Source organism: Apostichopus japonicus, chromosome 9 (assembly GCF_037975245.1).
Source record: "Apostichopus japonicus isolate 1M-3 chromosome 9, ASM3797524v1, whole genome shotgun sequence".
Classification (NCBI taxonomy): Eukaryota; Metazoa; Echinodermata; class Holothuroidea; order Aspidochirotida; family Stichopodidae; genus Apostichopus; species Apostichopus japonicus.
Window position 1 is genome coordinate 25,806,086 of NC_092569.1, and position 16,714 is coordinate 25,822,799.

General features: G+C 38.8%; 1 protein-coding gene across 4 annotated transcripts in view; it reads left to right on the forward strand.

Moving 5' to 3' along the window:
• LOC139973512 (uncharacterized) overlaps positions 1-12,290 on the forward strand; it is a 62,830-nt gene extending 50,540 nt beyond the window's left edge. For 2 of the 4 annotated variants that reach the window (XM_071980242.1, XM_071980243.1), the window contains exons 34-39: positions 377-412; positions 1,875-1,959; positions 3,504-3,684; positions 4,311-8,109; positions 9,088-9,354; positions 11,583-12,290. In XM_071980242.1, coding sequence (XP_071836343.1) covers positions 377-412; positions 1,875-1,959; positions 3,504-3,684; positions 4,311-8,109; positions 9,088-9,354; positions 11,583-11,671 — 4,457 coding nt within the window. In that variant the 3' untranslated portion in view covers positions 11,672-12,290. The other 2 variants (XM_071980244.1, XM_071980245.1) reach the window with 2 other exon arrangements.
• Positions 12,291-16,714: the final 4,424 nt, after the last annotated feature.

Genomic DNA, 16,714 nt, shown 5'->3' on the forward strand with positions numbered 1-16,714 from the left:
CTGTGTGTGTGTATTTTCTGGGATCGATGGTGGTGTCTAACACTTTTGTTACACCTCATTCGAAACTAGGTCAGATTAACGGAATAAGAGGTTTCTTTTTGCGCAAGTCTTCACACCCTTTAATTTTTAGTGACAAGACACATCCTGATGTTTGCTCTTCTTGGCGCTGCACAGCTATTCATTGCTCTGGCTCAAATGCACTAAAGAGGCAGACAATTTGTGAGCCATGTTACAGACAAGTTGACATAAGGAAATTTAAGTCAATTATGCAGGTGGCAGTCAGTCCTAAAGTATAAAACAGTGTATTTACTGAGCTAGTTGCTGCTATTGGTATTTGTATTATGTATAACTTAATTCTTCTTTTCTCTCCTATCAGTGCAAACACCTCCAATCATGAGACCAGAACGGGATGGTAAGACTCTCTTCTTGATTATCTTTGTCATAGTCTTTAGAATTTAATGACCATTTCGTTGAGGGTTGTAAGTAAACACGTTACATTCATCAGTGTGTAATGCCAGCACATCTGATAAGCAACATTTAATATTTGACTCTTTATTTCACATAGCCTCTCTTTTGAGAAACATTTAGAAATGATTCCCACTTTATTTGTATGATTTACTGGCCCCAACAAACATTAACAGGATCAGATACAGGTAGCAATATCTTCACCAAAACTTTCCTTTTTGCAAAACATTTATTTGCTCTAAAACCTGTTTTCTACTCTCATAAGCGGATTCCTAACTTAATGTTAACTGTAGGATCATATTATGTAGTTACATATTTTACACTTGTAGGTTGAATTAACAAATTACTTGGTTAGCTTGGGAACTCATCAAACAGCACTTCTAAACGAGATTTGCTAATAGCTTAAGCAATTAGGAAATGTTTAATGATCATTTTTTTTTCTTCAGTAATTTACTGGCCCCAGCAAACATTAACAGGATCAGATACGTGTAGCAATATCTTCACCAAAACTTCCTTTTTGCGAAACATTTATTTTTGCAATACAGAACGTCTTACCTGTTTACTACTGTAGTACTCTCCTAAGCGGATTCCTACCTAAATGTTTACTGCAGGATCATTTTATGTAGTTACATAGTTTACACTTGTAGGTTGAATTAAAAAATTACTTGGTTAGCTTGGGAATTCATCAACAAGCACTTCTAAATGAGATTTGCTAATAGCTCAAGCAATTAAGAAATGTTTAATGATAATTTTTTTTTATAATAATTTACTGGCCCCAACAAACATTAACAGGATCAGATACATGTAGCAATATCTTCACCAAAACTTTCCTATTTGCAAAATATTTATTGTTGCAATACAGAAGTTCTTACCTGTTTACTACTGTAGTACTCTCCTAAGCGGATTCCTTCCTTAATGTTAACTATAGGATCATATTATTTAGTTACATATGTTACACTGGTAGGTTGAATTAAAAAATTACTTGAATAGCTTGGGAACTCATCAAACAGCACTTCTAAATGAGATTTGCTAATAGCTCAAGCAATTAAGAAATGTTTAATGATAATTTTTTTTTATAATAATTTACTGGCCCCAACAAACATTAACAGGATCAGATACATGTAGCAATATCTTCACCAAAACTTCCCTATGTGCAAAATATTTATTGTTGCAATACAGAAGTTCTTACCTGTTTACTACTCTCCTTAGCGGATTCCTACCTTAATGTTAACTATCGGATCATATTATTTAGTTACATATTTTACACTTGTAGGTTAAATTAAAATATTACTTAGTTAGCTTGGGAACTCATCAAACAGCACTTCTAAACAAGATTTGCTAACAGCTGAAGTATTTAAGAAATGTTTAATGATAATTTCTTCTTTTTTTTCTTTTTTTGGCTTCTTTAGATATCAAACTGAAGATGTACAGTTTCCTTTACGATGAGGGGAACGACATCTTTTATGCATGTTTTTACAACAGGACCGGTAACAGGTACTATGCATTGAAGATTAAATTTGAATATTTTTACCAAGTTGGTTTCTGTTCGATTTCCATCTTAAATCTATGCTTAATTTCTTTGATCATGAAACTTTGTGAAAGTACAACATTTTGGAACAGTAATAAGACTAGTGTTAGTAGATAATAGACAATGAGCATTGACTAAATAAATAATTAGTGTCGGAAATGCTATTCTTTGGCAATAAATTGTATCCCTAATTTGAGGGCAATTTTGTCATTATTATATTTCTGTTGCATGCACTGGATAAATTTAGCTACTGCCACATTCAAAGTAGTAGAAAACTCAAACTAATCACTTAATATGCACTGCTACCTAGGGTAAACAACCAACTTTAGAGACTTTAGTTACTCCTCTCTTTCTCTGCTCACCCTCCCTCCCCTTATCACCCCCCTCCCTTACCTCCCCTCCCTCAGTTGAATTATGTTAAGGGTTTGCTCATTTGTCAATGTTTGATTTTAATATGTTTATGCAACAAGTCAGATAACAAGATGCAGTCAGTTGCCAATTGTGTCTCACTCACTCCATTACAGTAAAAGCTTTTGAGAGACAAAAATCATGTATTTGTATAGTTTGGTATATTTTATTGCAGATGTTTACTTCCTCCACAAATTATATTACATTCCATTCAAATATTGTCCATTCCAAAACATAGACCTTTTGAACTTTCTTTAGCTTATGTATTAGACACAAAACCATGGAGCCGTTTCATATCAAACTCTTTTGACCTGATTTTTAGGAGGGATTGAGGTTGTTTCATGACTGGGTCCCTCATTGATCCCTTGCCTAATACTTACCCCTCCTGTGATGATTATTGTAACTGTACATTGTTCTTTTGACCTTGTATTTTAGGAGGGATCGAGGTTTCATGACTGGGTCCCTCGTTGCTCCCTTGCCTGATACTTACCCCTCCTGTGATGATTATTGTAACTGTACATTGTTCTTTTGACCTGATTTTTAGGAGGGATGGAGGTTGTTTCATGACTGGGTCCCTGATTGATCCATTGCCTGATAATTACCCCTCCTGCGATGATTATTGTAACTGTACATTGTTCTTTTGACCTTGTATTTTAGGAGGGATGGTTGTTTCATGACTGGGTCCCTCGTTGCTCCCTTGCCTGATACTTACCCCTCCTGTGATGATTATTGTAACTGTACATTGTTCTTTTGACCTGATTTTTAGGAGGGATGGAGGTTGTTTCATGACTGGGTCCCTGATTGATCCCTTGCCTGATACTTACCCCTCCTGCGATGATTATTGTAACTGTACATTGTTCTTTTGACCTGATTTTTAGGAGGGATGGAGGTTGTTTCATGACTGGGCCCCTGATTGATCCCTTGCCTGATACTTACCCCTCCTGCGATGATTATTGTAACTGTACATTGTTCTTTTGACCTGATTTTTAGGAGGGATGGAGGTTGTTTCATGACTGGGTCCCTGATTGATCCCTTGCCTGATACTTACCCCTCCTGCGATGATTATTGTAACTGTACATTGTTCTTTTGACCTGATTTTTAGGAGGGATGGAGGTTGTTTCATGACTGGGTCCCTGATTGATCCCTTGCCTGATACTTACCCCTCCTGCGATGATTATTGTAACTGTACGTTCCAAGAGGGTCTTATACAGGAGGATAACTGTACCGATGTCATGCCCAGACCTGCAAACTGTTCGTGCGGATGTCATTACGAATGTCAGGAGGTGATTATGGAAACTTAAAAGCTTTGAAATTGATTTAATGTTAAGATATGAAACATGTTCTTTCAGCAGGGTAGGAACAACATTCCATTACATTCAACACCATTTGTCCATTTCTTAAATATTAAAAGTTGTATAGAAATACCGCCTGGACTGCTGGCAGTGTTTCCTAATGGTGTATTGCATATTCAACATTAATTTTACGCTCTTCGTTAAACCTCTAGCGACTTTCCTAATTTTCTCATTTTTGCATTTTGAAAATGAAAACTTTCCACTGTAGGTAATATGATTATTGCCTTAGTATATGTAATATTTATGTTGGAAACTTTGTGGCAATTTTTCGGATGTGCAAGGAGTTTTGGTTGTTAATGTTGGTCTGGGTTTATCAAGAAGTCATTGGTTTGAATCCCACTCCAACCATAGATTTTATTATTTTCCCAGTCAGTTGTCTGTCTTTCATTTAATTCTCTATTAGTGTAAAATTTTGTTTATCTCAGTTTACTTTCCATAAATCATATCCAGATATGACTAAGTTTTGACAAAAAATATGGTTGGTTCTTAACAGTGCTAGATAATTAAGCATTATTCCAAGTCAAACATATCTTTTTGCTCCTCCTATTTCTTTTCAGGAATTACCATCTTGCCAGGAAAGCTGCTTCACCTGTCAAGACTGCAACTCGACTTTATGCTCAGCTGATTGTGAGCTGCTGTATCAGAACTGCACCACTACTTGTTGCGAGAGGGATTGCAGCCAGGAATCGAATGCGTGCATGGCCGATTGTAGCCGCTGTGATCAGTTATTGGGATGCAGCGTCCAAGAATGTAGAGCAGCATGTCAAAACAACCATGAATTGTGTAATCGAGGATGCCACCCTGTATTTACCTCTTGTGGAAGCAACTGTACATCTGCTGCAGTGCTCTGCTCAAGTCACTGTGTCGACCAAGTGTGTCAGAATGTAACATCCTCGAATGACGAGTTCCATTCGGGAGCAACGAAAGGAGTGTGTCTATCAGAGTGTCGAGAGAATTGCGATGCCGTCGAATGGAACTGTACGAAAGGCTGTTGCACGGAGAAATGTGATGGCCAGGGCGACGTGTGCCTTGCCGGTTGCATGAGGACTTGTAAGTCGGATGTACCTTGCACGGAATACTGTACATCTCTATGCAATACCAGCCTTGCAGACTGCTCGTTCGACTGTGAGTTGGCATCAGCATCATGCTCTGGTCGGTGTGACCTCCACGAATTCTCCTGTAGGGAGGAATGCCCTGTGGAGTGCCACGAGGAGATCTGCTGGCAAGACACTCTTGTTACTTGCACAGCATTAATGGATGTTACGACCGATCAAAGTTACCTAACTCCTAATACCACTGAAAGCATACTGGATCATGCTGGATCTGAAATGCTCCCGACTAATTCTACCTTACCATATATCACGGTTGAATCAAGTAGCACGACAGGATCAAGCCAAACAGTACAGAACTATACCACAGATCATCCTAATACCACTGAAAGCATACTGGATCCTGCTGCATCTGAAATGATCCCTACTAATTCTACCTTACCATATTTCACTGTGGAATCAAGTAGCATTTTTTCCACAACAGGATCAAGCCAAACGGTACAGAACTATACCACAGCTCATGTGACTATTGTGAGTCAGTCAGATGTGCAAACTGCAACTGTTGATACTGTCATCATGGATACAACCGGCTTGTCTAACAACACCGAGCAGAGTACCAGTGAGGAGAGCATTACCGGGTTATATAATACTACCATCTTCAGTAGTGCCTCGCAGAACTTTACCCTGCAAGATGTCAGCTTGCCCGATAACTCCACTCAAAATGCCTCCACGAACGATAGCGAGAATGGCAGTGAAATCCACCGATTTGTGAATGCGACAAGCAACTGTACCGTAGTGAGAAGAGAAATTTGTGAAGAGGATCACACTGTAGCTTGTGGTGACACGTGCAAGAGTGATTGTTGGAAGACCGGTAATGTTTGCAGGAGGGACTGTTGCAGAGATTCATGTATCACACAGCTACAGGATTGTCAGGCGGTCTGCAGGGTGAATTGTACCAATGACGATGAATGTTATAAGTTTTGTAGATTCGTCTGCGAGGACGAATATGAGACATGTTCCAATCCCTGTAATTTGATGGAACATCGCTGCAATTCAGACTGCCGAAGCAGTGAGCAGATTTGCGTCGGTCAGTGTATAACATGTCAATCAGTATGGAACTCAACTCAGATGGCTACTAGCACCATGGCTACTAGCACCATGGCTACTAACACCATGGCTACTAACACCATGGCTGCTAGCACCATGCCTACTAACACCATGGCTACTAGCACCAGCTTACAGCTAACAACAAATGGAAGTGCTGTAATAGATGGTATGAATTCAACATGCTCTTGTAACCAAAGCACTGCATCAAGTTCGAATTACTTGTTTGAGTTTAATAACTCCACAGAAGACTACAACTGCTCCTGCGGCAACTCCAGTGGTATCGTGCGGCCACAGTTCGTCGGTGATGTTTGTGGCAAGTCGAACATGTCTCAGTGCACGCTCGCCTGTAACTCGTCGGTGGCGAGATGTTACGAAGCCTGCCCGTGCGAGGAAGGCTGTCATATCGACGCTGCTTCTTGTCGGTTGACCTGCAGAGGATGTCAATTGCCCTGCTATGACCAGTGCTATGGTAACTGCTCAACAGCTGTGTCTGAATGCCAAGAAAATTGTGAACAAAGTTTGATGAGAATGGAGACCCTGTATGAATGTATTGACTTGTGCAACAGTTCATGTGTCAATGTCTGCTTTACAAACCAGACCGAGAATATGGCATGCATGACTGATTGCAGCAGACACAGAGCGCAGTGTATATCCCAATGTACTACACAGTATCTGGCTGTCTGTACTAACAAAACCAACTTCAACTATCATTGGAATAACAGCACATCCACAGGAGGAGCAGATGTATTATCTACTGCTCGCACAGACATGACTGGATACGCTATAGGAAGGAATGTAACATATAGCTACAATAGTACAGTACCTGCATTGCTAGAGAATTCAACTTCCATTAGTGATATACTGGATTCCTCACCAGATGAGAGCGTGCTTGTTACCGATGATGTCACCACTCAGACAGATGGAATGGTTACGCCGTTGAGCAACAACGTCACCACGGTGATGTATGTGGGCGGCAGCAAGGCATCTGATTCAACCACCCATGTGTGTAGCGTAATATGCTTGAACACTCTCGACATCTGCCTGAATGGAACTGAAGTCAATGCAACATTCAAGAATGTGTTAAATTGTTCAGATCAGTATGACATTTGTATCGCACATTGCATTGGCGACCACACCCAAACCTGTTGTCGAGCGGCATGCTCCTCAGACAACGCGACGTGCATCCTGTCCTGTTCGAGGTGCGACGGTTGTCTCGGAGACTGCAAGGATTCATGCGACAGCTTTCAGGATAGTTGCATATCCAATTGCCAAAGACTGGAGAATCGTAGCAATAGATCTGTGGACTGTGATGCATATGCAAGCTGTGCTCTAGGATGTAAGAACAAGACTGATCAGAACTGTACACTAGCGTGTTTACAATTGCACATCGACAGAAACTGCAGCTCGGTTGCAAACTGCTCTGCTTTGGATGATGTATGTTTGTCACATCGCAGAAGAAAGAGAGGTTGCAGGGAGGCACAGATCATCTTCAGGGGTACCCCGGACACACTAAGCGAAACAGTCGTTTTCCATCGAGGGAGAAGATCCGCGCAACAGAACGACACTTTGGCGGGAAATGTGAGCAGCCCGCACGGACACAACCGGTCCCACGATCTATGTAATGTCTATCAACAGTATCGGAGGAATCTAACGGAATACAAGGTGGTGGCCTGTCAAAATTCATCCTTCACATGTTCCTCTGAGAACAGAACCCATTGCTGTGAGGTCAACGGCTCCTGTGTGAATCGTGACAATAGCAGCGTGTGTGGGGATGATCTTTATGACGACGCTCCTATAAGACTCAAAGATTGTATAGCCGATTGCCGGCTTACATCGACCTACTGTGACAACCACTGTCAGAATTGTTCGGACTCAGATCAATGTTTGGGAATCTGCTCTGAGGTCTGCCATTTCGTCGAACCCATCGACCGTTCTGCAGAGTGTGCGGAGCACTGTGTCTCGTCATTGGTCTCAACGAGTTGCTCCCAGGATTGCAACTCTTCTTGCCCGAATGGTGCTGGATCTTTGAGCTGTGCTGATTGTAACAATCGTACTTTCATCTCGACCAGTCAGAACTGTTCTGATCTTGTCTCGACCAATAGCAGCTCACATGACGAATGCCTGGCGCTGGTAGTATACCCAGACTGCACTTGCAACTGCAGCTGTGAAAAGACCGAGAGGAAGGCCTTCAAGTGGAGACGTAAGTATGTTTTGAATTTTTGTTGAAGCTTGATGGAGGGTTAAGTAAAACTGAAGGGTGCGGAAATGAGGTGTAGAGGGGAAGGGGAGGGTAGGGGTATGTAGAAATAGGTGTGATTTGACAAGAAATTTAAAATCTCCAACAAGTATAGTTATTGCAAATGGGATGACAGAAATAAGTGATCAAAGAAGGTATATAGCATACTAACATTGGTAGTGAATGAAATATGACACCTAGCACTTGTTACAAATAAACTGTTAGTTTTTCAGCCCTTTAATATCCACTGGCTTATGTGACCAATTTTCCAGTGCATCACATTCTAGTCTTCCGTCAGGGTGTGTTACACCACACTTGCATCAGTCGGGTTCGCAGGAAATGAATAGAATGACCAATTGCTATGTCGCCCTCACGTTTAGATCACCCTTTGGCATTATGATCAGATTGAATAAATGTAACTAATGAAATAAAATTATGAAAATTATCTAGCTCATAAAATGGGATTGAGCTGCAACATTGTAAATCAATATATATTACCATCATCACTGCTTTTTTTTTTCTACAACATTTTTTTAATTTCAAAATTTGGACCACAAATCAGGCTTGAAGAGCATGATCAGTAAAATATCGTCATGGCAACGTCAAATATTGGCCAATAAAGTCTCTTAATGTAGATTTAACATTTGTTTTCCCCCTTTCTATTCATTTTGGACATTTTGATTTTTGCATTTAGGGCACCCAACTTGTAAGGTAAATATAACTCTCCCTTCTCCCCCCACCCCACCATCCCTACAACCTTTGGAAACCTGTAAAGCACCCTAAACTTATATAACAAGCAAATTAAATTCAAACCTTACAACTCACCCTATGATCTTAACATACCTTATCAGCTAATAGCTGCCCTAGATTTGCTGGATAATGAAACATGGAAAGATGAAACACTTAAAATTTAAGTCAACTCATTTTAACGTTACTATCCAGGTATGCACTTATCGGTTGGAAACGTACTCGGTTACAACTCGGTCAACGGCACCCTCTACGGTCTATCCCGGAATGGACTGGCCATCTTGGAGAGCACAGATGTCGGAGAGAGCTGGAGAGCCATCAGTGACAGGGAGTGGTCAGACATTCGGTCATCGAGGTGGTTTAGACCAGCAGAGAGACTGGACGAAGGATCCCTCCACACCCTAAATGGGACTTCTCCTCAATTCACATTTGTATCAGATGCTTGGAACAGTTCATACAGATGTGAGCAAAAACAAATATTTAAAAGTCAAAATCATGAAATGGCAGTAGCACTTACATTTCGGTTTCAAGGAAAACCTTTATAAAAGAATAGTCCAGGTCAAAATTTCTTTTTGATATGTTACAGAGGAAAATAATGTAAGCTTTCTAGTGAAAATTTGCATTCAATTCATATGTACCGTTTTTGAGATATTGGCAGTTCAAATTATCTGATATTCTACCAAAAGTGGACTTGAAGCAAACAGGTGTCATGTCATAGTTGCACACTGACAAAAATAGTGTTTTGATTTTTACTATATTTTCAAGTCTATGATTTGACCTTGGATTGGATACGGTTTACTAGTTTGTCTAAAGGGGATGTGAAATTTATGGAATACCAATACCTATGGTACATTCACATCATGTATGCATCCAATTGTGGAGTATAAAATTAGACATAAATTTTAAAGGAAAACAAAACATTATTTATCTATGTGCAACAATGACGTCAGACCCGTTTGCTACAAGTTCACGTTTGGTACAAATTGTGGCAACTTCAACTGTCAATATCTCAAAAACAGTACACAGGATTTGAATGCAAATTTCACAAGAGAACGCTTAGATTATGTTCCTCTTTAATATATCGAAGAGAAGTTTTGACCCAGTCCAGTGAAATATATGTGTTTGGACAAAAAGAGTCAGAGAGGAGTAACATTTCCTGATGATACTTCTGCTCTGAGCAATGTGCAGGGTAAGCGGGTACATAGCTCATGCCAAGCTTATGTCTCAGGCATACCTTATAAGGGCAAGATTGAGTTAGTATTTTTAGTTTTTTGCTCAGGTCAGATTTTAAAACAAATTTCAGATACTTTTTTTCTTGGCCCTAGAGGAGTTCAACGACTTCCTTTAATAAGGACTATATAGAGATTACTTCCTTATTTGAACAAATCAATACTTTGTGATAATGGAGTAATCAAGTTAAATCTAAAACAGGCATTTGTATCAGAAGCATTTTACTTGTTGATGCTGAATTTGAACTATTCGTGATCCTCTCATTTACATCGTATCACTTCCTGATAACAACCAATTCCCAATAAGGGGAACATAAACATATTCACCAGTGTTGAATGTGGTCGGTGTGCATGGATCTGTGTCATTTACTCATTAAAGCATTTGATATTTCTTTGGCTTCTGATTGTCATCTAAATCGCTGGTATTTAAAAGTGGGGGATCCAACACTCTTTAGGGTGGTAAAAATCGTTTGAAGGCTTGTTAACAAAGTCAGAATGAGTAAGGAATTGCATGTATCTGTGGCCAAAAAGTGTGGATGAAATTTGCACATAAATTGTTGCAAAAGATGTGTAAAAGTAAGTTGGCCTGACATTTTGATCCTAGCAGGAGGCTAAATGACAATTAATGGTAACAGAAGGGACAAAAACACGCACAGAATACAATCAGGTTAATAAGCAGGGTGAACACAAAGAGATAGATGTAAGGGGATTAGTAGATAAGGGAGGATTAGTAGACAAGGATTAGTAGACAAGGGATGGAGAGAACAAAGAATCCAACAGGGGGAAGAGGAGAGGTAGGAGATAAACTGTGGATGGAAAAAGAGAGGATTAAGGGAAGGGGGTAGGGAATAAACTAGAGAAGGACAAAGACAGAAAGGAGTGGAGAAAAAAAGGATGGAAGAGAGCTATGAGAAGAGGAGTGACAGGGGGGGGGGGGGCACAGGGGGAGAAAAGTTAGTCATGTCCTTCCTGAAGTAAGGAGAATGTTGTGGTTGTTATTAGTGATTTGCCGAAGAGGAGGCAATTCTCTTACACAGGCTCTTTAGTGGATAAGCAGTTTGCTAACAGTTTTATTTTATTTTGAAGTTGCAAAAGTTAAAAAGTTTGGCAACTAATCACCCTTCATCATGTAATGATTTCCCAACTGGAGGGGGGTTACCTCCCCCCAAAGACCGGCTTCCCCAGGCCACAATAAATGCCCTTCTGGATGGTTAAATAGATGTTGCAGTAAAAATTGGGTTCACCAAGCAAAAAGTAAGACAGAAAAAATTTGAATACCAGGGATCTTAAAGGTCAGGAGGAAACATCCCTAACCATTGGGTGTTTAACGATATCTTCTCCCGAGATTTCATTCTGCGTTAGTCATTACAGCCTCTGTTGCAAATTTTACCAAAAATGTCTTCATATTTGTTTAAAAACTATATCTTTCCTCATAGATATTTTGTTTAACTCTACTTGTAGTGTCTGGCGTCGGTCTTCACCATCAAGCTTCATCAAACTGGACAGAGCTTTGGGAAACACTGGGTATCTGGACTTGTTGCGATATGTAGGAGTCTATCTAAGAGACCTGCAGAAACCTGGAATACGTTGGGTATGATGTGGAGGTGCTACGATCTCTATAGCCAGCTCTTCATCGAATGGATGTTACTTTAAACACCAGTGTGTAGATGTGTTATGTCATCTTTAAACACCTGTGTAGATGTGTTGTGTCATCTTTAAACAACCTGTGTAGATGTGTTATGTCATCTTTATACACCAGTGTAGATGTGTTATGTCATCTTTAAACACCAGTGTGTAGATGTGTTATGTCATCTTTAAACACCAGTGTGTAGATGTGTTATGTCATCTTTAAACACCAGTGTGTAGATGTGTTATGTCATCTTTATACACCAGTGTAGATGTGTTATGTCATCTTGAAACACCAGTGTGTAGATGTGTTATGTCATCTTTAAACACCAGTGTGTAGATGTGTTATGTTATCTTTAAACACCTGTGTAGATGTGTTATGTCATCTTTAAACACCAGTGTGTAGATGTGTTATGTTATCTTTAAACACCTGTGTAGATGTGTTATGTCATCTTTAAACACCTGTGTAGATGTGTTGTGTCATCTTTAAACACCAGTGTGTAGATGTGTTATGTCATCTTTAAACACCTGTGTGCAGATGTGTTATGTCATCTTTAAACACCAGTGTGTAGATGTGTTATGTCATCTTTAAACACCAGTGTGTAGATGTGTTATGTCATCTTTAAACATCAGTGTGTAGATGTGTTATGTCATCTTTAAACACCAGTGTGTAGATGTGTTATGTCATCTTTAAACACCAGTGTGTAGATGTGTTATGTCATCTTTAAACACCAGTGTGTAGATGTGTTATGTTATCTTTAAACACCTGTGTGTAGATGTGTTATGTCATCTTTAAACACCTGTGTAGATGTGTTGTGTCATCTTTAAACACCAGTGTGTAGATGTGTTATGTCATCTTTAAACACCTGTGTGCAGATGTGTTATGTCATCTTTAAACACCTGTGTAGATGTGTTATGTCATCTTTAAACACCTGTGTAGATGTGTTATGTCATCTTTAAACACCAGTGTGTAGATGTGTTATGTCATCTTTAAACACCAGTGTGTAGATGTGTTATGTCATCTTTAAACACCTGTGTAGATGTGTTATGTCATCTTTAAACACCAGTGTGTAGATGTGTTATGTCATCTTTAAACATCAGTGTGTAGATGTGTTATGTTATCTTTAAACACCTGTGTAGATGTGTTATGTCATTTTTAAACACCTGTGTAGATGTGCTGTGTCATCTTTAAACACCAGCGTGTAGATGTGTTATGTCATCTTTAAACACCTGTGTGCAGATGTGTTATGTCATCTTTAAACACCTGTGTAGATGTGTTATGTCATCTTTAAACACCAGTGTGTAGATGTGTTATGTCATCTTTAAACACCAGTGTGTAGATGTGTTATGTTATCTTTAAACACCTGTGTAGATGTGTTATGTCATCTTTAAACACCTGTGTAGATGTGCTGTGTCATCTTTAAACACCAGCGTGTAGATGTGTTATGTCATCTTTAAACACCTGTGTGCAGATGTGTTATGTCATCTTTAAATACCTGTGTAGATGTGTTATGTCATCTTTAAACACCAGTGTGTAGATGTGTTATGTCATCTTTAAACATCAGTGTGTAGATGTGTTATGTTATCTTTAAACACCTGTGTAGATGTGTTATGTCATCTTTAAACACCTGTGTAGATGTGCTGTGTCATCTTTAAACACCAGCGTGTAGATGTGTTATGTCATCTTTAAACACCTGTGTGCAGATGTGTTATGTCATCTTTAAACACCTGTGTAGATGTGTTATGTCATCTTTAAACACCAGTGTGTAGATGTGTTATGTCATTTTCTTATTTGTTTACTGGCAGCCTCATGGTACATTTGGTGTCTGAATTTGCTACAGTCTGTAGGTATGGTAGGAAAAAGTTTTTATTTCTAATCAAACAAGTGTTATCTGGAGGTAATAACGTAACTGTCTGTTCCTTCTACCTATTTTTACTAAATGGTTCTCAATTTTAAACATCCCGTGTAGATTTTTTTTTTTTTTTTTTTTTTCGGCAGCTTCCTTCAAAGTATATTGGTCACTGACATTGCTTCATTCTGTAAGTATCTCACAATATGGTTTGATTTCAAGAAAGGAAATCATAAGTCATGCCTGGATGGTACTATTAAATGTTTGCACTATTTTACCAATTTGTCCCACTTTACACCTGTATGGATATAAACTATAATATTTTGATTGATTTGAATGTTAAAGATACATTGGGACCTGAATTTTCTGTATTTTCCTGAATTTTATATCTGATGCAATACCTTTCAATTCCAATGTATTTTTATGCTACTATTGGGCGAACTGTGTGATGACCTAATAGATGTATACAGTTTAGAGCCAGTATGTATGACAGATAAGACTTCAGTCTGAACTTAGTAAGACCTTTTCACTTCTCATCAAATCATCATCATCATCATCATCATCATCATCATCATCATCATCATCATCATCATCATCATCAATTACGCTACATAAATCATAAGCTGTCGAATTGAAAATACCACTTTGATTACTTCCTGAAGTTAGCTCTCAATCATATTCTCAGCTGTAATGTGAAGAAAAAAGGAAGCAGTTAATAATTGTAATGTTTTAATGTTCGCTTATCAATCTTTTTTATGTCTTTTTTTAGATTTGTTTTTTTTTCGTCCCAAGACAAGAAAACAAAATGCTGACAGACATATTTTACATTTGTATAAGCAATGTTTTCATTGCTTTGCACAATTCCGATATTATCACAATTTGTTATATTTACTGCCATTTATGATGTATCTCATACTTCATTGTCCATCCTTTAGTGTGATGTCATTTTATGGTTCACTTTTCTTTTTCTTTTTTACTATTTCTAACTTGTACATTACCAAAATTATTACATTATGGCATGTCATTGTTATTGTTTATCATTGCTAAGTTAACAATGAGGAGGAACTGAGAATATAATTGCATTTAAGGAAAGCAGAGATGAAGAATAACGTTAACTATCAACTTACATATTTCACAATATATATGATTGATGGATGACCTTGACAATGTCACTGCAATCTGTAACATTTGATTACCATGTTAGTTGTCAGGACAACCGCCAATTTTTTTTTTTTTAGCATGTGTTTGTGCTTTCCGTTGGTATTCCGCACTTTCTATTTTGGCTTCTCATGTTGTATTTGAATTATTGACACCTTGATTTTCATAAAGACTTTTTTCTTTCAAAGCATAATGTGCTTTGAAGTACATAATTTGTGTTCACGTTATAATATATATATATAATTGAAAGCATAATGAGAAGGAAAATCCAGAACAATAAAATATACTTCCAGCCTCCACCGGGATTCGAACCTGGGCCTCCCGCTTTATATGCGGACACCCTAACCACAAGGCTATGGACGCTGATTGTATGTCCAGAGGTTCGAAACCGGTAAGGAAGGTTGTAATTATTGAGAGAAACACTTCACTATTTGAGTAGTTATTTTGCACCTGGCAACGTTTGAAGGGGGTACAGAGAAAAAGAGTCATTGAAATACTTCATTGATTCATGAAGATCCAAACTAGGCACTCCTAAAATCCCCTGCCCCCTCCCCTTCCCTGGCGACTTTCGTGCAACTCTTTGTTTCCTAATCGAGACATGGTGATTGTTCATCTCAATCCTATGCTCAATAATATCGGCGGCGAGTTTTTATTTCGAGAGTACGAAATGTAAGCAAAATTGGAATTGTAACTGGTAGCGAACAAGACAATAAATACACATATTTATCCTCTACCCTACCCCTTCGGCCGCCCAGGAATAAAGGTTTTAACAAGACGATAAAATTCACATGTTTATCCTCTCCACCTCTGGCCGCCCAGGAATAAAGGTTTCAGCAAGATAAATTAGACAATAAATACACATATTTATCCTCTCCCTCCCCCTCCGGCCGCCCAGGAATAAAGGCTTGACATATTCAAGCATATGTAGCGAACAAGACATTACATTAACATCCATATCCTATCCTCTCTCCCCCAGGGGGTAGGAGCCGGGAGAGCACTTGACCCCACCGTTTTTTTTTTCCAAAATATCAAATGTGCCGTGCCCCTTTGATGAAGAACTGTTTTTTGGATATCTTAAAAGCCTTTGTTAATTTTAATTATTTATTTTTAGTCTGTTCATGCTATTTTAAAAAGGCGTCCCATATCTTTTTGTAGCACGGTTAACAATAAACAATCTCAGTAAATAGTATTGATAGTATACTAACACACATATGTTTAAGTGATATGGCCGGTGTGTATCGGTTTATAGCATAACGAGTGTTGGTTTTGGAATGAAAAAGTGCCCCTCTGATGTTGTGCCCCCCCCACTTTTTGGAAGCTTCATACCCCCCCCCCCCCCTCTGCTCTCCTCTCCGGCCGATCAGGAATAAAGCATACGTCAGCTATTTCTTGTTGTTTTTTAGTTATGGAAAGGTGGGAGAGAGAATTACACACATGCGAATTTCAGTTACATCCTTATGTTACCTTGAAAATGACCAAACACCCCAACATCATAATTGTACTATAGTTATGCACGCTTTCAACACTTTTTTCAGTTCCATAATTTTTAAATTTAAAAAAATACAAACAAAGCCTCTCTTTTACAATGACAATAGGCTATGCACAGAGTAAAACTGGCAGCCCCAATACATAGGACATTGCCTTGGCTTTCGAAACTGGAATAATAGAAAATACTATACGTGGATTAAGATTCGCACTGATTTTGGCTTGTTGAGAATTTCCCGATTACCGCTTCTAGATTGATAATTTGACCCTGGTATCAGTTTGTGAGGTGTTAATTGCTAAAGATTTAATGCTGGTCATTTCGAGCTACTTCATAATCTTTCCACAGAATCTCGATTTTTGTTTGGGAATGTCATGGCGAGGTTTTATTTTTATTTTCACTGGTCAGAATGTGGTTATGGAGCTATTGCTTATCTATCTTGTATATTTAGACGCTGTACGATGTGAAAGAGACAA